A 23,103-nucleotide genomic window follows, 5' to 3' on the forward strand; every position below is an offset into this window, starting at 1 on the left:
ACAGCACCCAGTGGTCCATAGCAACAGGATTGGAAAGACGTTCCGGTGGCGGTAGAACCTCTTTTCTGGTGAAGCTCGTGTCCGAGTGCTCTTTCAGCGCACAGCTGTGTGGCTCACGTCGTCCTGGTGGCCTCAGTTCCTTGATTTTAAGTCTTATCGCACGCAGGAATTCCTCATTCAAAAATGCGGATACGGCATACTTTTCAATAATATATGGTGGGACATAATCCCAGAACCTCAAAACAAAAAAAATAAAATCGGACTGCTTCATTTCATTCTCCAACCTGGACAAAGTTTCACGTTCGAGGTGGGGAGATACCAGCAAATTCAGAGGCGATTCAATGTTGTTTCCTCGTCGTACTCGGACAACCTTCACAAGCTTTTGAGACAAGTCATTGTCATTACACGAATAACAGCAGCCAATACCAAAATTACGCTCTAATTCCGAAGCGGTCGACCCATCCACGGCTTGCTGACACGCTTTAATGCGGTCATCATATGCCTGTTTATCAAAGATGGAGCGGAGAATTGGTCCCACGTTATTCATGCGACCCCTCACCTCCTTCCAGTATTCCGCTTGCTCCTGCAGGGGTCGATTGCGCTTCATCCAAATGCACATTGCCCTCACATCGTTTTCTTCGGGACAATTCGTTACGATTGCACTAGCGTCCATTTTTTTTTGTACACAGCTCATATTCGCTTTTTTCTGGTGGTGTCACCACAATCATGCCCCATCCCTTGCAAGGCAAACCAGCAGACGGTTGACGACATGCCAATGTCGCATCGTAGATACAATACCCTTTAACCCCACGGAAAAAAAAAATGTTTACAACATCCTCAATCCTGGGGTTATCCCTGTATGTTGATACCGTTTTGGTGGTCTTGTCAAACAGGAATGATTGACTCCCAATAACGTACGCAACCATTGGGAGCTGCTCCGCATCGTAGTGCAGCAGCTGGTAGAGGAGGTACGAGCTGGCATTCATCGGCTTCCCGATCCCGGGCGTCCCAATCAACAGACGCTGCTTGGGCGTAAAGTAGGTCCCAGGGTGAGGGCTGAACCACTCGGTTAGATCATTCCTGACGATCCGCCACGCTCGCTCCACCTCACAGTTTACAAAAACGTCCATAGGAAGATCCTGTATCGTATTCCACGTGTACGGCCATCCCTTGTCCGAGGTGAGCACCATCAGTCTGTGACGCGCTGCACCGGATTTCTGCACACCGTCATTCCTTTCGAGGGTGTCGCCAACTTTCTTTTAAGTCCATGACTTTTTCGGTTTCCCCTCATGCACCTCCATTCCCATCTCCTTTTTCTTGCTGTCAGGAAGTTCCACAACATGGCTCCACCTCGCATTGTACACAGACTCGTAGTACCCCTCCAGTTTCTCCGATGCGCCCGTCGTCGTTGGGTTCCTCACCTCCTCAAGGGCTGCATCCAAAAAACTTCTAGTGATTTCATGAACACTTGCTTTTATCTCTGCAGTAGCTAATGACCACCCAAATAGAGTGCTTAAATGATTATAATGGAGCTTTATTAAATCTTCTTCCATATCCATTTCCTCCCGTAAAGCCCTCACGGCCCTCAAATAAGCATCTGATGCCTGTATTTCTTTCAATGCTCCTTTATCACGGATATATTTCTTGGGATCCTTGAAAAACTCCTCCAGCAAGACACTCCGATTGGTGTCCACAACGCCCCTGCCATCCAATTCCTTCGTAAGAAAATCGTTCAGCTTCATTTCATTGACGCGAACTCTTCCCTTTAAACAGTACGTCTTCGATATTAGTGGAAATGGTAAATTTCATTTCTTGCGCTCGTCTTAGCCTTTCCTCTGCCTCCCGCCTCGCTTCTGTCAGTACCTGCGTGAGTACCCCGTTTGGTGTTCCCCTTGCAAGAGGAGTGATCGTATCCTTTTCTTTCATAGTCCCTACGTTGCCCGAGAGAGAACACACCTTCGTGAAGAGGCCCAGTAATGGCCTCCAGCGCTTGGTACGCAGTTAAGTTAAGAATTTCTTCAGGAAGCCGCTGGTCTTGTACGTAATCATCCGGCTCCTGAACAAACATCTCCATCGTCACATTGTAGTCTTTCATCAACGGCCGCCCTGCCGCCAAAATAACTCCAAAGCAAGTCATTGAGCTTCACTTTGGTGCTGCGATTGTATCCGTCTAGCAGCACTTTATCCAGCCGACTTTCAAGAGTCGACTGCGGCCACACTTCACTCCCCACCACATGTCGAGCTGCAGCATCGGAAACAACACTGGAGCCACGGCGAGGTGCCATCACAACACTCGTGTGGTGAAGCATCCCACTCGCACCGCCCAACTGCGGCCAGCAGGTGCCGCTGGCCCCAAAGGACACACGCGGCTGTTCCGTCCCGCAGTCCCAATGGCGTTGGGCAGGGCACTCGCACGGCTCGGTGGTCGGTGGGCCATGCAGCCGCACTGCAACGCCTGTCGGTGAAACAGTCAAGGCCCACCGCCTCCGCAGCAACGCAAGGTGCAATCGGCCACAACACCGCCACATTATCGCCCTTTTTTTTTTTTTTTATTCACGTTGTCTGTCGGTTTGCCCTATCATTAACACCAAAAATAAGTGCACACCTTCACAGAGGAAAGAATCTTCTGGGCCGCTGACCGGATCCTGTAATTACCCAAAAAGAAAAAAGGGAAAAAAAGCGGTTAATGGAGAGGTAGTGAGTTCTCCGTAATGTTTGCCCCAATGTGTCTATGTATACACATTCTGCTAATCACTGGCGTGGAATTCTGCACATAGTTAGAATTAGAAACACTTATCCCCTGCGAAGTGGCAGGCCTTTGGGGCTCCTCCAGCCACAAGAAAAAAACGCCGCAAGTTGGGGATCACAAAGTGGGTGGTTGTGAAGATAAAAAATATAAATAAAAAAACAATAATTTCGTCTGGCAGCTGTCGGCTCCCTGACTCCCTCAATCGCGGTCTCCCAAAAGACCGTGCGATAGAAGAGGAAAAAAGTTGTGAAGAGATATCTTCGTTTGTGCGATATATGAATTTATTTGGGCAGCCAGCCGTCCTCTCAAGCATTCTTTTCACAAAATCCCATGAAAATAAAGAAAAATTATGCGGCCCCTATAGTGCGCAACAGCCTCCAGTGACGATGCGCCTCTGGTGAAAAATAAAATAAAATAAAATGAAAAAAGGGTGTGGTGAGTGTGGCACTGCTGACCACAACGGTTCTCTGAAAAGAAAGGCATTCACTGTCCAGACCTCGTAGGCACACAAATATGAAAATCGCTAAAATACTTTCTAATATATTTCACCAAGACAAAATGCACTTTGTTACTATTTTTTTTTTTCAATTTTCTTGCCTTTTTCATCCCCCTCAGGTAGACCATCATGAGAAAATTTGAATTCCTCAGGAAATTTACCTTTTAACATAACCTGGTATTGGTGTACCTTTCCGTCCCAGAACGCCACAATCTTTTTTTCCGCGTTGGTTTTATTCCTGGGATTGACGTAATCACATCTCTGCCATTTTTTCATCGGCTTGCTGTCTGCGTGTTGTATATAAATAATATCCCACGACATGTCTCGGGACAATTTGTTCCAACCTTTAAAAAAAACCGCCAGGTGCTCAGTGAACTGCCGCACGGTGCTGGCGGTAGTGTGATGCGCACTCGCCGTCGTCATCCGCAGCCCAACCAGCGTCTTCCGCGGTGACTTCAAAAAAAAAAAGCCGTCCACCAGCGGAAAGGTTGGGATCGTCGGTATGTACAGCACCCGATAATTTAATTCTTGCGGGCGATCAATGAAATTCAGTTCAGTTATTGCAGCTACGTCGGTGGGGTAACCATGAGGGTTTAACGTTAGCACCGAGGACCGTGGTTCGGAAACTGATGGTGGCTTCAGCTCCTTGAGATCCTTCACTATGGAAGTGACAAACTCCACACGCAAGAATACGCTCAAAGCATACCTTTCCAAAGCTTCAGATTGAAGAACATTATTCATCCCCAATACGAGGAAAAGAATATCATGCGGACTCAGCACCTTTGCCAAACGAGATACTGTTAAAACCCCAAGATAAGTACATATAGGTGCATTAGTGAAGTCCTCAAATGGGCCATCTTTTCTTACTCGAACAATCTTCACAAGTTTGTGAGACGGATCCTCGGAATACCAATTTTTCTCTCCTCCCTGTGTAAAGTACTTTCCTTGATCCCCAATATTGATCCATTCCAAGGCCCTCATAACATCTTGCGTGCGTTTTCCATATTCATTCTCATCAAAGATGTGACGTGGAATCGGCCCCACTTTTTCCATGTGTTCTTTAACCACCTTCCAGTATTCCGCTTGTTTATCTGGTTTCACACCTCGCTTCATCCATGCACACATCGCCTTCACATCCATCTCGTCGGGGCAATTCATGATGATTCGACTGGCTTTTGTTTGCTTCTCCCACTCATCATAGTTGGTTACCTTTGGCGATGACACCACAATCATGCCCCATCCAGTAGAGGGCGCAAAATGTCTCAGTGGCGGCGTTCCTTTCTTTGCCACATCGTAGATAATATACCCTTTCATCCCACGCTTCCTCAAACTTCTCAACTCCGAGATGCACATGTCCTCATCGCTGTATCTTGTCACGATTTTGGTGGTCTTGTCAAACACGTAAGCATCACGTCCACCAAAACAGTGGACAACCACTTGGAGTTTCTTGATATCGCATTGCAGCAGCTGGTAGAGGAGGTACGAGCTGGCAGCCATCGACTTCCCAATCCCGGGCGTCCCAATCAACACACGCCGCACGGGTGAAGAATTGAGAGTCAAATGAAAATTGCTGAACCACTTGGTTAGATCGCGATTGACGATCTGCCACACTCGATCCACCTCACAGTTTACAAAAACGTCCATAGGAAGATCCTGTATCGTATTCCACGTGTACGGCCATCCCTTGTCCGAGGTGAGCACCATCAGTCTGGGACGCGCTGCACCGGATTTCTGCACACCGTCATTCCTTTCGAGGGTGTCGCCAACTTTCTTGTACGTCCATGACTGTTTCGGTTTCCCCTCATGCACCTCCATTCCCATCCCCTTTTTCTTTTTCTTGCTGTCAGGAAATTCCACCACATGGCTCCACCTCGCATTGTACACAGACTCGTAGAATCCCTCCATTTTCTCCGCTGCAATCGTCGTCATTCGGTTCCTCACCTCCTCAAGGGCTGCATCCAAAAACTCGTTAGTGATGTCATGAACACTTGCTTTTACCTCTGCAGCAGCTTCTGACCATTTCAGTAGAGTGCGCACGCCATTTTTGTAAAGCTTCTTTATATCTTCTTCCATATCCATTTCACCCCTCACAGCCCTCTCCATCCTCGCATAAGCATCTGTTGCCTGTATTTCTTTCAATACTCCTTTAACACGGATATACTTCTTGGGATCCTTGAAAAACTCCTTCAGTAAGACACTCCGATTGGTGTCCACAACGCCCCTGCCGCCCAATTCCATCGTAAGAAAATCATTCAGCTTCTTTTCCTTGACGCGGACTCCTCCTTTAAACAGTACTTCTTCGATCGTAGTGGAAATGGTAAAATTCATTTCTTGTGCTCTTATTAGCCTTTCTTCTGTCTGTACCTTAGTGAGAACTCTGTTTAGTTTTGCCTTTGGAAAAGGAGTGATTGTATCCTTTCCTTCATAGTCCCTCCATTCTTCAAGCGAGACAACACCCTCGTGATGAAGTTTATTGATAGCCTCCAATAGTATTTTCAGCTCTTGGTACTCTGTTAAATTAAAAATAATTCTAAGAAGCCGCTGGTTTTGTACGTAAGCATCCGGCTCCTGAAGAAACACCTGCATCGTCACGTTGTGGTCTTCACCAACGGCCGCCCTGCCGCCAACATAATTCCGAAGAAAATCGTTCAGCTTCATGTCGGTGCTGAGAGTGTCTCCACCCAGCAGAATGTCCTTTACGCTGCTGCTGAAGGTCCACTGTGGTTGCCGCGTTTCCTCCACTCCTCTGCGAGTTGCAGCGTCGGAACCATCGCCGGGGATGCCGCTTCGAGGTGCCATCACAACACCCGTGCGGTGAAGCATCCCACTCGCACCGCCCAACTGCGGCCAGCAGGTGCCGCTGGCTCCAAAGGACACACGCGGCTGTTTCGTCCCGCAGTCCCAATGGCGTTGGGCGTGGCACTCGCACGGCGGGGCTGTCGGTGCGCCATGCAGCCGCACTGCAACGCCTGTCGGTGAAACAATCAAGGCCCACCGCCTCCGCAGCAAAACAACGTGCAATCGGCCACAACACCGCCACATTATCGTCCTTTTCTATTTTATTTTGTTTAATTCACGTTGTCTGTTTGTTTTCCCTATCACTAACACTAGTAATAAATGTGCACCTTCACAAATAAAAATAAAGGAGGCACGATCCCACCGTCCCGCCGCGGGTCAACACTCTCCTCCACCCACCACCATTGCAGCATAGGAGACCGCAGTTACATCGCAGAGTCAGCACCACAATGTGCACCACACCATCGTGCAGTGAACGATGGGCGGGACGCAGCCATGCATCGCCCCGCTCCATTTTCCCACCCCTCAAGTATTGCGTGCCCACACAAAGTAGCAAACACAATAAACGTGCACACAAACCCAATCAACACCCTCACTCGCTGAAGCACATTCTTCACATGGAGTGACAACATTTGGGGACACACCAGCAGTAGCTGGCTGCATGGAATTTCCCTGCCAACCCTGCGGAGTCAAAGTGGCAGCCCCTCGGTGTTGCCCGCAGCTCACATGGCAGGAATAATTCCACGCACGCATAGTTCCGGACACCTCGCTGTTTGAGTGCCCAACAGAACGTAAGAAAAATACGTGCGCGCAGGATGGCGTTTAAATAAGTAAACTCTTCAGCCTGTTTTGTTTGATGGTGTTGGCGGGCAATCCCACACAATCCAATCAAAGTGGCACTCCGGACAGAATGGCTTCAGTTAATAAATAAAAATAATTGCGTCAATGCAAAAAAGCAACGGAAAGTTGGCGCATGAGATTGACAGTGACAACTGAGTTGCCGAGGAGCACTTCAGTGTACAACTGGTCGTCCGGCAGAGAGGACAAATAAAACAAAAGGGCAGCAAACCCTCTCGTTCAATGTTTTCTAACAGCAACAAGAGAAAATAAAAACTAAAAGATACACCAAAAAAAAAAGAAAGTATGTAGACAATTTCCCTCTCATCGTAACCCCCATTTATCTCAAAGCTGGAGGTTGTTGAAGTGCAAGACATTATTCAAAACTGAGGAAAAAATTACATCTGAGACGTTTGCGTGATGAGTATCCGGAAATATTCTTGACGACAGTGAGGGAAAAGGCAGACGCCTGAGTTCACTTCACCTTTGGCATGACAAAAAAAAAAATCCCACAAACATGCATTTGTATGGTTGCAGTAAAGCTTTACCTTCACAAATCAACAACAGTATTAAAAAAGGGAATAACAAACAGGAAAAATCCAGGCGATTGCAAGGGCAAAGCATCTTCGCATTGGAATTATTGTACATCCTAAAGAAGAGCACTTGACAGGATAAAGACCATAAAATCATTCTGCGACCACACAGACAAACACACACTCACACACAATCATATCCCTCTTCCCCTGTTCAGTTTTATCACACCAGACACAAATAGGCCCAAAACACTCCATCACCCAAGAAATGGATGCAGAAACAAATAAAAATATAAAATTGGCAATAAATAGATTAAAAAAATTACCGCCTCCCATTGCAACAGTTTTACTCACAAAAATTATTCGATGCACAACTGCACATCAAGTTTCTGTCCCCATAGCTTCCATCGATGCGGCAAACTGAAGGCCAAAACTTTTCGGTGTGTGAATGGCTCGAAGGGAATGCAGCAGTTTTCCGGGTGTATGGCCTGTCCCAATCATCTGATGTGACACACTTTGCCGTGTGCGGGGCATTCTTGAGAACGTTGTTCGTTGTGCTCTCTTCACCCTCCTCTATGGATGCAATTTCGGTACGAATGGAAATAAGTGCATCGGCCAAACGATCCAACTCCCGCTTTGACTCTGACTCTGTGGGTTCAATCATGAGTGTTCCCGCAACAGGAAATGCCAGGGCAGGTGAGTGAAGGCCATAATCCATAAGTCGTTTCGCCACATCTTCTGCTTCAATTTGTGCTGTTTTTTTAAATGGTCTTAAATCCATGATAAACTCGTGAGCGCAGAAATCGTTTTCCCCTGGAAAGATAACTGGGCAGTGGCCGTCAAGACGCTTCTTTAAATAGTTGTCATTTAAAATCGCATACTCCGTGCATGTCTTGAGACCCCGTAAACCAAGCATCCACATTAATAAATAAGAAACTGGAAGAATAGACGCCGATCCGTATGCTGCTTTAGAGACTTGACCAAAAGGCTGGGAACCACCAACATTTTGAATAAAAACAGAATCTGGCAAGAATGAAACCAGGTGCTGACGAACAGCAATAGGACCCATGTCTGGCCCACCACCACCATGAGGAAATGAAAACGTTTTGTGGAGATTAATCTGGCACACATCGCCCCCAATACATCCAGGTGCTGTGTAACCCACCATGGCATTCAGTTTTGCACCATCAATATAACGTTGCCCTCCATCGTAGTGCACCATCGAAGTAATGGTCAAGATTTACTTGTCAAACAAACCATACGTACTCGGATACGTTTTCATAATGCACGAGAGATTCTTTTGTATGCTTTTGGCAAGAATTTTCTAAATCCTTCATGTCAATCCTTCCATTCGCCAAACACTTTATCTTTACAATCACCATCCCTGCCAAGAGAGCCAAAGCAAAATTCGTGCCATGAGCACTTTCTGGAATCAAGCAAACATTGCGATGGCTCTCCTTTTTTGAATTATGATACGAGCGAATCACACGAAGAGCAGCATATTCACCCGGAGCACCACTATTTGGCTGAAGCGACACGGCATCTAAAGCGGTAATATCCCTTATTTTCTGCTCCAGATCCAAACACAACGCACTATATCCCCGCGTTTGCTCCTTCGGTGCAAGAGGGTGAAGGTTGGTAAATTCTGACCACGACAAGGACAACATGGCGGCAGCTGGATTAAGTTTCACGATACAAGAACCCAAGGGCACACAACCATGCATGAGACCATAATCTTTTCCATGAAGACGGTGAATGTACCGCATAAGCTCACTCTCACTTTTGTACTTTTGAAAGATTGAATGCCCAAGAAAGACAGATTTTCGTAACATTTGCAAAGGCATTGCTCTCTTTTGTTCTGCGAGTTTTGAAAGGACACCTATCACAGGAAGTTTTAGCCCTGCTGCCTCCAAGAGAGACACTACATGGCCCTCGGTAGTGGCCTCATCCACCGATATAGAGACGGTGCCATGACTATAATCAACAAAAATATTAATGCCTTTTTCCACGCAGCATCTCACGTAGTCTTCAGGCGTTATACCTTTTAAATTTACGGTGACGGTATCAAAAAATGTACCATTGACCACTGTATGCCCTACAGACTCTAAACCAACAGAAAGTATTTTGGCTTTTTTGTGCATTTCGCTCGCAATTTCCTTCAAGCCCTCAGAGCCGTGATAAATGGCATAAAATGCCGCAACATTTGCTAGTAGCGCTTGCAAAGTACAAATATTGGATGTGGCGCGTTCCTTCTTAATACGTTGCTCCCGCGTCTGAAGCGCCATGCGTGTGGCCGGACAACCCGTCGAGTCTTTACTTTTATACCAATGACGCGGCCCGGAATCAATCGCTTAAATTCCTCCTTGACAGCAAAAAATGCGGCGTGAGGCCCCCAAACCCTAGTGGGGCACCAAAACGTTGGGCAGATCCCAAAACAACATCGGCTCCCATTTCTCCCGGAGGTTTGAGAAGAACAGAAGCCATCAAATCCGTCCCACAACAACTGACGACACCGTGTTGTTTTGCCTTCTCAAACAGTGTCGTAAAAACATGAAGCATCCACATGGCATCTGAAGTTTGTACCAAAATTCCACAGAGTGAGGAATCGCTCCAATCAATCAAATTTGGATCACCAACAACGACCTTTATTTTAACGGGCTCAGCCCTTGTTTTTACCATCTCTACGCAAGATGGGAAGACATCTCTCGATAATAAAAAAAAGGTCATACGCTCCTTTCGACCATGATGAAAGGCAAGGTACATTGCCTCAGCACATGCAGCAGCTTGATCAAGAAGAGATGTATTTGCCAAATCCATAGCTGTCAATTCTATAATCATGGACTGAAATTCAACAGGGACTCTAGACGGCCTTGAGATATTTCAGCCTGGAAAGGAGTGTATGGGGTGTACCATGCAGGATTCTCGATAACGTTACGAAGCATTACAGGTGGTGTGCCCTGGCTCACAGTATCCTTGCCCAATCATGCTCTTTAATACCTTATTCCGTGAACCCAGTGAATGGAGAAGCGAAAGGGCATCCTGCTCGCTCATCGCCGGAGCCTCTTTTAAAGGAATTCGCAAAATATTCTCCGGGATCACAGCAGTCATGAGGTCCGACAGACTTTCTTTGCCAATTATTCGAAGCATAGTAATTGATTCTGCCGCTGATGGTCCAATATGGCGATTGACGTAACTGTTTGTAGCAGTCCGTCGTACAAACGCCAGTGGCAACGTGGAGAAATGATGGAAGCAACGATACATTATTATGTTAGATATGTGCTCGTCACCCTCTTTCTCTCTCTCGCACACGCGTTAGTTTTCTTTTACTTTGGAAAAAAATTGGGCTTCACAGTTAAAAATCCACAAGAAGAAATACAAAATATAATTTAAAAATAAAAATAAATTTAAACAATAATCAAAATAATAATAATAACCCATTAAAATAACAACAACAACAACCAAAAAGGATTGTCAAGGAAAATAAGCACGCATTTATATGAGCAATTCCAATTTTCATCCCCGCACACCACACATAGCCCCCGCGTCCCTTTATCCATGGACCTTCACGTTGGGTATTCACCAAAGTAGGCGTGACGAAGGGCGCCAGCCGCAGTCAAACGCTTTTGAGGATCCAGGCAAAGTAACCTTCGCAACAAATCCAATGCACATTCAGAGGCATCCGGGAAAAATTCACGGAGAGGAAGAGGACGCTTCGGCTCAAAGTGCGCCTTTCCCCAATCGGGAAGCAGCACCGCCGATGGCCACGATGTGGGCGTCGGTGTCCCTAATACATCAAATATTCGTGACAAGTGCCAAATATCTCCATCGCCCGCAAAAAAAGCACCACTGTGCCCCCGTAGAAGTTCCGCAAATACGCACCCTGATGACCACACATCAATTTCGGGTCCGTAGTGTCGCTGGCCCAGAAGCAACTCGGGAGCTCGGTACCACCTCGAAACGACTTCGTGAGTCATGGATGCCTCCGTATCCCATACACGACTGAGTCCAAAGTCGCCGAGGCGTAGTTCCCCCTCCGCAGTCAAGAAACAATTTGAAGGTTTCACATCTCGATGAAGAAAACCTTCGCTGTGTATGTACGCTAACGCCAAAAGAAGCATTTTAAATAAAGATTTTGCCTCTAACGCGGGCAGAGGATTGCTGGCAGTTCTCCCTGAGAGGACTGTTGCCAAGTCAGTCTTGCAACGCTCCATCACTAACGCCAAGGAGCAGCCACACGGAACCACCTCATATGTCCGAATAACAAAAGGATGCACCAATCGCAACGCAACAAGTAGTTCCCTCGCTGTGGGATGCGGAATACCCTCATCGAGACGTGGAGTTGTGACGAATTTGATTGCGGTTGGCATTCCAGATTCCTTAACAACTGCAGCACGAACGACGCCAAGGCGACCCTCACCAATTGGGGGTCCAATAATAAAACGATCCATGTCAAGCGACCACCTCTCTCTTCTTTTTTTCTCTTCTTCACCCCTCTCTTCCATTCTACAACATCGTGAAAATATAAATGGAACACAAAAAATTGACTCCGGTGATGCCAAAATCCCTCCGCACCCAAAGGTCATGCTCAATGCCCCTCCCTAATGAGCACATGCATAGAAACTGAAAGAACTCCAATTTATCTCAAAAGAACCCATTTTTTGTTGTGGTGGTAGTTATTGGTTTCTCCTCGTCAGAATCTAGTTATTTCAAAAACTTTCTCGTATTTAAGACCTCTGACTCCCTATTCACAACAGGGGCAGTCGCACTAGAGTACATCTTTGCTCGAGCGAACAAACTCACTCTTTCAGTCCTGGGTTTCTCATGGCACACTTCCACCTCAACAGGGGGAAGAGGAAGAAGTGAAGAAGACTGCTGCTCTTCCGTGGAATATTTCGGTGTGGCTGTGGCCACATCACCCTCATTTTTGGCTTGCAGTTGTGCCGCACGGTCCTCAATCAAAAAAGTGAGACTGATCCATAGTCGTGTTTTCAGTGGCAATAAGATCATCTACACAGACAAGAAATTCCTCAGCGCCTGTGCTCAATGCACACTCCCGAGAATCATCCGCACAACAACCGCCTGTATGCTCCCTCACCACCAATGATTGATTGAGAGAGTTCTTTTTCCGCAAGAGCTCATCACGTAGTTTATTAACGGTTGACGCGCCACCCCTCTTGGCTGCTACTCGTAAAGGAATGGAGTGAGTTACCCACCGAACTGTCGCATTGGGGATGCTGCTGTCCGTCTTTAGACACTGATTCGTCCGGTACGTTTTTATCTCTGTAAAAGACTCGCGTGAACGGCCCAAACCTCCCTCTTGCGTGCGCCGCCAAAATGCATCACACCGTTGCCTCTTGCTTCTCAGAGATGTGAAGGCGGCGCATCTTCGGCTTCACGATTGCTGATGCTCTGCTCACTTTCCCCCGAGTCATCCGGAGATAAAATCCGTCCACTTGTTGTTGCATTTTGTGAAAATGCGTTTGTTATACCTGCGGCACCCGCGTTCTCCTCGCCACCAAGAGGAACGCTGCCGCCAGATTCCTTCCTCGCCCTCTTAAACTCCTTCAGAAAAGCGGAAGCGTCCATTTTCTTCAAACGTAAAAGGAAGAAAAAGAAAAAGAAAAGAAAAAAGAAATGAGCATCTGCTTAGATGAGGTCGTTGACGTCTTATCCTCAGAAATGTGAGAGGAGGAAAACACAACAAAATGGGAGAAGACAATTTAATCACACATCGCTCTGCATCAACGCGCTCCAAAGAAAAATTATCCAGCACTCATGCACACGCAACAAAAGCCATCAGACAAATAAATCGACAATAGCCAAACTCGTCGTAAAGTAGCAAAGCTGCAGCCTTAATTTAGTGCCCCTTTTAGCCGCCGGACTCCCCAGCACCGCGTGAAGCGCAATGAAGGAGGCGGGTGGGACGACAGAAAGAAACTGCAGCCGCCACCTTCCCGCGCAGCACCATCAAAATTCGCCCCCACGACTCGCACATTCGTTCCAAAAAGTTTCTAAAAAAAAAAAAACTAAAAACGCTGCAAATCAATAAATATGAGATGTTTTGAACACTGCGGATTGCAAGGCCGAGCACTCACGTATTCCACAGGAGGGCGGACTGGCATTTCAATTAGAAGGACAGGAATTCATAAGTTTTTCCTCCTCCTTTTGTTTCTTCGTGAGTGCGAAAACGCAGACGAGAGAAAACCCACAGTTTTTCAACGAAAGAAATTCTTTTAACACCAAAAAAAAAAGACGGCAGCCAAATGAGGGCTATTTTTTTCTTGTCGATTTCGTCAGCGTCTATTTATATTTTTATTTATATTTTTTTTCCGCAAATTGTGCCAGAGACAAAAGAAAAAAAAAAGAACACCAACAAATAACACACGCGGAAATTTAAAAAACACAAACACGTGAAAGTAAAAATAAAAAGGCAACAAATAACATATCATATCGTCCTTATTTTCACTGCAGAGTTCTCTACGGAAAAAAAAAACCCTCAATAGGATCATCATCGTGCGCATGTTGCAGCCCGGAAACAGACAGAGTCGAGAGAACCAAGTGTTTACAATGAGATGCCACATCACTCGCATTAGCCTCATTCTCTATAACAATGGTTTCACTTGAGAACCTCAGTTTTTGCAGCAAAATCTCTCTCAGCCGTTCTAATCGACTTGAGAGATCCACTGTCCAACCTGAGGTGCACATCCACCAAACGCTTAGCGAGCATCAACACGGTTTCCCCATCACTCACCGTAACTAAAATCACCTGAGACCTCGTGGCTGATACATAAATAAGAACATGAATTACGTCAGAGCCCTCTGAATACCGAAGGTTGTCTTGCGGTGCAGCAAGAAAGGGAAGGCTACCGGTGTGTTGGCCATCATCCATAGAGGAGTATATACACCTGCAACAGCAGCAGAAACATCGTCGTCGTCATCATCCAAATCAGTATCGTCAGCATTCTCCTCGTCGGGAAATGTATCTGCGGTATTTCGATCTTCTTCTCTTCGTGGCGTCCAAGAGACAACAGTTTTTGCCTGGGCGGATTCAGTAGTCAAACGATCGGACTCGCAATTACAAGCATTCACACTGTTCAACTCTTTATGGTGGCTCTGAACACTAGCACAGGACGGATTTGTAGCTTACGGTGTTTTTCAAAGAAATTCAAAACATTTGCGGCACACCCGTCGTGGTTTATTTACATGAAGCTTTTGTAATTTAACAAAAAGGCTCGAGCATGACACGCAGAAAATACCGCCACAGTACCGACAATGATGACGCCTGCGCCCAAAATTAAATTTGACCTCACATATTTCGCACTTCTGTATTGAGCTATCAGACTTCCATTCGCCTACTACCGATAGCCTGATCGACATATGCCACGATTTATTTCTACTGCATTTATTAACAGACATAAAAAAGAATATGTGCATACAAATACATATAATAATATCACACGTGAGGGACATCCGTAACAGTAATGATAAGGCCAACCATATAAAGGAAGCTAAGCCGCAGACACACACACACACTATATATATATAGGGAGAGAGAGAGACAGAAAGAAAAAACAAGGGGAAAACATTGTTGTCGCTTTTTGGTGTTGTTTCGTTTCACAAAAAATGCCTCTACCGTCATGTGCAGCACCTTCAATCACGGCCCCAGTGAGTCCTCACCATCACTCTTTTTTACCATGAAAGACAATGGCAACCAAGAAATATCCGCCTCAGACGGTGAAGAAGAGTCCCCGTCGTCACTTCCGCTCATGGAGTCTTCAGGCAGGCTGCCATTTGCAAAGGAGTTGTGGATCATCGTTCTAATTGTGCCGCGCGCAACGGGCCCAAGATGGTGCAGGAATTCATTCAACATGTTGTCGTGGCCAGGGGCTGAGCCAAGCAAAGAGTCACGGATGGTCACGTCAAGTTCATACGGCGTGAAAGGTCGATCCATTTCCCAGTCACCAGGAGGCAAGGGAGTGCGGCGGGCAGCAGCAGCAGTATAAGGTAACGTGGCACGTGAAACCCGCACAAAATGACGGACAAGCAGATTCGCCTGTTGCCGAGGCAGGACACAAACGCGGCCAAGATCAGTGCGGAGCACCACCGATTCCAGAGGATGAGGGTGCGGCGCCGCCACGCCATGAAGATATCGCCAGCTTGGGCTGGATGAAGCTCCAAGTTTTTTCGCGCGAACTTCCAACAGCACAGCGAAGCCACGGCGTAAGGCTTGATTTTGTTCCTCCCTTTTCGGGTACATTCGGCTCAAAGTAGGCTGTCTCCAGGTGAGGCAATGTGTGTGCTTTGTATGCTACTTCTGCGGCGGACTTGGCTTGTTCCAATTTGTTTGTCCATATCGTTTTGGGGTGTCACGGCTGCCGCGCGGGATAAGGCGCTCAGCTGCTCGTACGATACCTCTGCGAAGATCCAACCATGTGGACGCGGTGGCAAGGAGTGTTTCACACAACGAGGTGAAAGCAGGCCAATCCGCTTTACGCAGGGCAGAGGTGGTTTTCTTCCGTCGAGGCAGCGTGTTTGCTAGTCGCGGAGTGCCATCGTCCATCCCTGCCAAGTAAGATATTAAGCAGTGGTCCGAATCCATGTAGGGGGTGGATTGCCAGTGGGTGACACGTAGTACGCGCCACGCGGCTACGTCAGGGGACGGGAAATTACGATGTGTGATCCGTGTTACCTGTGTCGGGTCATTTGCCAGTTCAAAATTGAAATCAATTAAAATAGCGGCGAAGTTTTCTCCTCCAGTCGTTGATGGTATATATGATGGTCCCAGAGCTCATGATGTAAATTCAGTTAACCTGCGATAATCGCAGCGGGGTCCAAGCAACGGACGATATTGATAAATGCGGATTATTGAACAGTTTCCATGGGAAGTTTGTAGAGATTCGCCACGCAAATGCCGGGACGGCCCTGTGGAAATACGCGGGCAGCAATGGTCTCCAGGAGGTCAGTGCCAGTGAACGACAGGCGCTCGCACGGCAGAGAGTGGCGCACCAGAATGGCAACACCACCACCGCGCCCAGTGCGGGCCTGAAGGTAGCCATTATGGCCAGATAATTTCGTCGCAACGTTGCTGCGGTTACCTATTTCCTGGAGAAGAACGATGTCAGGTGGACGCTGCTCCAGTCGCGCAGCAAATAAAATCTTTTTCACGGGCGAGATGCCTGCAATGCTAAGCTCCCAAATATTGATGAAGCCATCCTCCTCGGGCCAGGGTTCTTGTGGACGTCACCGCCACGGGTGATATCAACGGAGTGACCGCTGCAAACGGTCGTGCAGTTCTGTCCGACAGTCTGCAGGCAGACCGCCTCACCTCCCCACACCGGGCATGGCGTGGAACCTTCTCGAGGGGTAAATTCGTCTTGGTCTCCGTCGTGCTCGCAGCAACGCCCTGCTACACAGTTGATATACGCAACCAAAGCCCCAACAGCGCGAAAGGGTACAGACCCCATTGCTGGAGTACACTGCAATACATATATCGTGTAATTGTCGTTAACTTCTTACCCACAGTCACAAAAAAAAAGCAAGGCATTTAGGGGCACACACAACCACAGCGGGGCGTCATAAAACAAACAAACAGGATGACTGCTGAAACGCAACACTGCACGGCAGCCCAGACAGTGGAAAAACACGGGACACTTGCTGGAAAGACAAAAACAAAAACAAATTCGTCCTCCATTATGCATTCACTCAAAAACACAAAAAAAAAAAAGCTGCACGCTGGTGCGCGTGTCTCGCCCGAAGATAACAAAATGAGATACACTCGTTACAGTCGTTTAAACCCCCGGTGCCCACAAATTATTTATATTCCACTGGGACACTCGGCGCAGTTCCGTGCCCCCATTCCATTCTCTCTTTTATTAGCCGGCGCCGTCGGCGTGACACACAAGGCCGAGCGCGCCTCTGATCAAACAAACAAACAAACAAAAAACAAGAACACTGAGTAGATCCCGCCGTTGTCGGAGGACCACAACACGGGGGGAAAATAAAAAACCAAACAAACAAAAACCACGCGATGATGGCCTCGGGGGGAGCATGCTTCCACATGGAGGAAGGGGCCTGCGCGGCGAAGGGGTCGTAAAAACAAAATAAGTAAAAAAAACGTGCACGAGAAGTGGCAACTATTCCAGAAGGTGCGTGGGGAGACGCAAATGCCCCCACCGGAGGCAGGGGCCCCGCCGCGTTACGCCCCGTAAAGGGCCGAAAAGCCGCACAGCAGCAGCAGCAGCAGCAGCAGAAGCACCCGAGACACGGCCCCACGCATGGAGCCGTCACCTTTTCCTTTTTTGGCGTCGCTTTTCCTGACCAGTTTTAGTTCACCGACACTCAGTGGGCGGTCGTACAGAAAGACTTTCGTCACCGTCACGTCGCTGTCGCTGCCTTCCTCGTCGCCCCCAATGTAGAATTGTGGGATTTCAAACCCCTGCGTCTCAATTGTTCGTATCGTCTCCGGGCCCCCCACAATCACACCATCCACGTACACGGAGCCCTTGTTGCCGCCCTGAAGCATGAGCGCCACCTGATATTCCCTCCCAGGCTCCCACGTGCTGCCATGTGCTGTTTTTGTGCCGTCAAACACCGTCTCCCACGTTTTATTCATGCTGTACGACAGCCCAATGATCTTCTTTCCGGGACCGTCCCCCAGACCCGCACCCAGAAGAAAAGTGCCCCCCTTCGGAACCTGGTGGATGGTCACCGTCGCCACAAGAGTGAATCTGTGGTTCACAAAGCCGTACTGTTTATTAGGTCCCCACCTGCTCATAGACCACATTGCCCTGGACCCAGGCGCCGTGAACTTAAAGCCATTTTTGACCTTCGCTGCTTTCGTCACCGTTGCATTCACGCAGCGGTACTCGTCGATCCACGTGTCGCCACCGGACGACGTATTGGACAGGATTCAAACCAGACCAGTCGTGGGTGTGGACGACTCAGAGAACGAGGAATCCAGCTGTGCCAAAGTACTGAGGACGGACTTGATCGTCTTCAGCTCCTCCGTCAGGCGGGCAAGTGAAATGGTCGCACCTCTTCCGATAGCCTCTCTCCTGTAAAAAGTGCAACACACCATCCGAGCACAGCAGGGCGTTGGAATGCTCCACGTCATGCTCCATAGCAACCGGTCCAACATGAAAGCGTGCGGTTTTCGTCCGTGACCCTAAGATAGAGCGCCTTGTCCACTTTCTCTCCCGAGGTGTGCCCTCTCTGAATGTACAGCATGAACTCCCTTTCCTAAATGGTCGCGGTGATGAGGGCATCCAAATGGAAGCTGATATCCAAAATGGCTTTCGATTTTGACTTGACCCACACGCCTGGGAGTGTCCCGACAGCCTCCGTCCACGTTGTCCCCATGTCACTCGACTCGAACAAATTCTGACCACCAAAACAATCACTAACCACTAGAATTCGTCGCCCCTCTCCCATTCGGTGATGCGGGGGTTAAAGCATTTCGCGGGAGGTATTCCCTTCAAGAAATACCAGTTTTTCCCATCGTCCGTCGAATAAGTGATCACGGAGACAATATCACCATTGTTATTCCTCCCCTCCAGGGGAAACAGGAGCGTGCCATTCTCCGTCAGAGCACCGGCGCCACCAGTGGGCAAAAGTTTCCTCAATTCACCCTGGGTCTGTCGGGCGATCTGTTTTAAAAGCGGTGTGGGTCCGCCCCAGTTGATCGTTTTACTCTGCACGCCGTCCGTGGACCGCGTGGCCTCACCCACAACCAGTTGGACATGAGTCACCTGCCTCCCAGCTCTTCGTAACACTGTCATACTTCTCTTCATGGCTTCCTACAATTAAAAACACATTATTGCCCTTCGCCAATGTTGTGGGTAGCTTCGCAACACCCACACGATCCTCTTCCTTCACTGTACTAAGCGCGGTGTGTGCCCTCCATGTACCATCATTGACCGCAGCGACAAGAGACGACCACGTCTCCGCAGCGTTGACGTACCCCGCAACCACTTCAAATTGCTAAACCTTTTTTTTCCCCGGTGAGGAGAAGTCGATTGCCACAAGACTCTCAGCAAAAGCAACCATCACCCCACCAGCACTGAGGAGAGAGGGTGTGAGAAACGCAAATTTCACTCCAATTTCAGACTCCTCTTTTGTTACAACCTGCGTCTGCTGTGGCGCCAAAAGAGCAACCCATTGCGGCAGCCGCACATACCCTGACCTACTCTCCACAGCGTGCGCAGCTCCACTGCCGCAGCACAACACCAAAAAGAGGAGGAGCAGCACCGCGAAATTAAACACATGCCGGGACATGTTGGGCCTCTGCGGCTCACTCTCTCCTCATTCCTCCTCCTTCCGCAGGATCCGGTCACGCGGCGACGGTTGTGTGTGCTGGGTGCCTTCACAGCAGCAACTCCCGAAAGCATGTAAATATGTGTGTGTGTGCGGTGTGTGTGCTGTTGGTCCTTTCAGAGCCTTACAATTTCACAGTAGCGAGTAGCGCTTGATTTCCTAGCGTGTTTGTATTCAAGAAGTGAAGAAGGCAGAAAAAGCGGCAATACATCAGACACGCCAATGGGGAGCAGAAGAGAGCACCACGCAAAGAGCGGGACACAAGACAATCCGGAAGCGACAGCACAGAGGAGCATCGCCCGCACCAGCCATCACAAACACACCATCGCAGCGCTGTCAGTCCGCGGAAGAAAAGATTCGGCCCTCCACACAACAAACACACACAGAGCCAGCAGTCACCCACCAATGGACGAAGAGAAAAGACACACCGCCACCGCCTCCCGTTCAATCCCACGGCCAACGGGATAAAGCCACAGCCCGCAGCCAACACACAACGCACACGGAGTAAACAATCACCCAAAGAGCCACACGCAGAAGCGATTCCTCATCCATCCAAGACGCGGCAAAATTTACTGCCATTCCGCCCCCACAATGGAATGCGGCGCCTCACGCCTACAGAAAGAGGAAGCACCCACACGCAACTGCCAGCACCCACTAAGAAAGGATCAGCCACGTGTACTCCAAAGAATATGCGTTTAGTGTGGGTGTCGTTGTCTGTCCCTGCCGACACAAAAACATAAACAAAAAAAAAGGTTTGAAGCACTTGATGCCACACAGCAAGGTTACAGAAAAAACGATATTCTTAACACTTTATAAATTCCACAAAAAAAAAAAAAAAATGGCGTTCAGTAGCAGTGTAGCGCTTTAAAATAATGTGCGTATAACTGGCTTTTTTTTAAGTAACAAAAAAATAAATATTTCTTTCACGGCAATTAATCCTTTCTCATATTCACGCATCATGTATGGCTTGTAAGAAGCCCCGGTATGTTTCCGTCGTCTTTTTGCTCTCTACCCTTTCATTTGAACAATTGTTACACAACAAAAACTGTCGTTAGGTTGTTGTTTTTAATGTAAAAGAAAAGCACACAATTCTTTGATAATTCCATATATTCTTAAGCTGAGTGCAGCAGTGAACCGGCTAGTAAAATAGAATAAATAAATAAATCCTTTAAAAACAATTATTTGTAAATTGTAATTTATTCCCAGGAAAAAGAGCAGACAAATCCCAAAGTGAAGTCTCACTACTCCTCACAAATCCGCAAGCCTCCAGAAATGCAGCAAGAATATCAAAAGCACTCTTTTCAAATGAATGGAAAGAGAGACAACAACAACACTTTTCTAGGTTTTTTTTTGTTTTTTTTTTTGCTGCAATCGTTGCTGATTTATTACGCTCCCATTTAACTCTGTCCTATTCGCTTATAAGATTTTCCAGCTTGGTGATGCGGGATAGAGGGTTGTAAAAATGACCATTTCCCACCGCAACATCCTTTTCGTCTGTTTCACCTTCGTCTTCTGTGATGCTTCCCAATCCTCCAATTTAGAAGTTTGAAAAACATTCCGATTCATCCTTCGAACAATATCCTTTTGAGTAGCCAAAGGCTAATAGTCAACGTGCACAGAGGCTTTGCCGTTCCGCAGCATGAGCACCACTTGATATGTCGTCCTCGGCTCCCAAGATCCCTCTTGTGCCGTCGTCGTCGTCCCACACTTGCACATCAATTTCCACCCTCAGCCCGTGTCGTGCGATGCTTCCACAAGAGCATCACCTGAAGTAACATTCATCTTTACATTCACCAAAGAAATGCTGTCTTTCTTCGGCACCCGATGAATGGTCACCTTTGACAAAAGAATAAAGTTGGTTTCAAAGTGGTAAGATTGATTCTGCCCTAGTTTGCCAACGGACCATTTTTCTCCTGATCCTGAACGTTTAAAGCACACATCATCATTCGTGTTTTTCGATTTCCCATGAACTTTTGTATCTCCTCGAAGTTATTCATCTTTCCGCTGACCCGCAGTGAGGGTACCAGACTAATATCCAATCCTAACGTTCGTGGGCACGCAAGTAATGCAAACCCCTTGAGGTGATAAAGCCTTCGCCGCAGTTAAAAAACTACACGTCTGGGAAACACGGTTGTCCACGTCCTTAAAACTTTTTTTTTACCGATCTCACCACGCAGCCAAAAAGAATAACGAGTGTAGTAGAAGGACTGCAGGATGTATCACCGCCGTTCTCGTAAAAAGTAAACAACGTCCCGTCTTTTTCCAACAGAAGAATGACTGTGGCTGTCTTGTCAATTTCAGATATCGTTAAAAGGTCAAAGATGTGATTACTGAAGTCAGTGAGCCACAATTTAAGCGGCCACCCTTTATTCTCGCTTTATGTACCATGTTGCGCCAAGTGTTTTAGGAAGCATCACTTTATTCTTTATAATACTCACAGTAATAGCGTTACCTCCAACTCCAAAAACAATTCTCTCTCGTTTTTGCCGCACACGCGTAAGGGTGTTCCAAGAGCCTCCGTCCATGCCTTCCCGTCATCCCGTCCTCCGTGAACTCTGCGATTTCCGAGATGGCAAAGAGATAAAATGGGTAGTTTCGCATCTTCCCAATCCACATTGGCGACATCGCTGCCGCCCTCAGCGCTCGCTCGATAGTGGGGTCTCGACGCTATTTTGTCATCATCCGAATAAATTAAGCTGGATATGGTAAGCCCATTCGCGTTTATAGGTTGTAAAAAAAAAGCCACAAATCCTCCCTCTTTCGTCGCAACTGCGCTGTTCTCAAAAGGAAAAGACAACTTTAAAAATTTGCCTCCAACCATATGCGTAGTATTGAGATTTGGTTTCATGGTAATTAACTGCAAACCTGTGTTTGCGTTCGCTTCCATAATAATATTCAAAAGGCAACCAAGTAAGTGCGGAATCTTACCCCTATATTTTCCGTCATAGCATACCAGAATCGCAAGCACCTCAAAGGTAAATTGTGCGGCAGCTCATGATACATCTGCCTCAGCACCGTCCACATCGGAGAATGCCAGTGATTCCTTGTGCTTTTTTCATTCTCCCCTGCCGTATACACAAAACCTTGACATCCAAATGGTTTTCTTTCCGTTTCCGATCCCTCTCATTGAGCAGCAGCAGTGGTCACAATAATTCCTTTTATTCCAAAAGGAAAAGGCACACAGAAATGATGAGTACAAGCAGTTCCGGAATTCGCACTCATCCATGATTCAATAGACTGTTTTCAAAGAGTCTTGCTGGATCCGTCGCCGCATTTGCGTCAAATGTGAATTCACTGGTGTGGCATACCAACAAGCGAAATAGAGCAAAATAAAATATCGCGTCATTCTTTACCCTGGTATTTTATTCTGCCCGCGCTAA

The 23,103-nt window shown here is 47.5% G+C and overlaps 2 protein-coding genes and 4 pseudogenes across 2 annotated transcripts, besides 14 other annotated features; all 6 read right to left on the reverse strand.

Annotated features, from left to right (window-relative positions):
- On the reverse strand, nt 1-2,528 carry Tc00.1047053507881.10 (annotated as a pseudogene; the record flags this gene model as incomplete).
- Nucleotides 1-18,460: a sequence feature (areas not merged during assembly with more than two copies in the genome that could not be assigned to a particular haplotype).
- Nucleotides 2,618-3,078: a mobile genetic element.
- Nucleotides 2,887-2,917: a sequence feature (AT_rich).
- Nucleotides 3,151-3,174: a microsatellite.
- Tc00.1047053507881.20 (retrotransposon hot spot (RHS) protein, putative) lies at nt 3,321-6,287 on the reverse strand (the record flags this gene model as incomplete). Its single annotated transcript, XM_805669.1, has 1 exon — nt 3,321-6,287. One exon carries the CDS (start codon nt 6,285-6,287, stop codon nt 3,321-3,323), a length of 2,967 nt encoding a protein of 988 aa, XP_810762.1.
- On the reverse strand, nt 7,758-10,673 carry Tc00.1047053507881.30 (annotated as a pseudogene).
- Nucleotides 10,765-10,869: a sequence feature (A-rich).
- Tc00.1047053507881.60 (protein kinase, putative) lies at nt 10,975-11,994 on the reverse strand (the record flags this gene model as incomplete). The annotated part of the gene is made up of 1 exon (XM_805670.1): nt 10,975-11,994. The coding sequence occupies one exon, from the start codon at nt 11,992-11,994 to the stop codon at nt 10,975-10,977; it is 1,020 nt and encodes a 339-aa protein (XP_810763.1).
- Nucleotides 11,872-11,916: a sequence feature (CT-rich).
- Nucleotides 13,012-13,045: a sequence feature (A-rich).
- Nucleotides 13,713-13,740: a sequence feature (AT_rich).
- Nucleotides 15,165-16,692: a mobile genetic element.
- Nucleotides 17,332-17,357: a microsatellite.
- On the reverse strand, nt 17,607-19,799 carry Tc00.1047053507881.90 (annotated as a pseudogene).
- Nucleotides 17,637-17,665: a microsatellite.
- Nucleotides 18,461-19,779: a sequence feature (heterozygous, Esmeraldo-like haplotype).
- Nucleotides 19,780-19,932: a sequence feature (areas merged during assembly that could not be assigned to a particular haplotype. This can correspond to areas where the two haplotypes were merged or to regions with more than two copies in the genome that were merged during assembly.).
- Nucleotides 19,933-23,103: a sequence feature (heterozygous, non-Esmeraldo-like haplotype).
- On the reverse strand, nt 21,138-22,610 carry Tc00.1047053507881.110 (annotated as a pseudogene).

This window comes from Trypanosoma cruzi, genomic scaffold (assembly GCF_000209065.1).
Source record: "Trypanosoma cruzi strain CL Brener 1047053516511 genomic scaffold, whole genome shotgun sequence".
NCBI classification, from domain to species: domain Eukaryota; phylum Euglenozoa; class Kinetoplastea; order Trypanosomatida; family Trypanosomatidae; genus Trypanosoma; species Trypanosoma cruzi.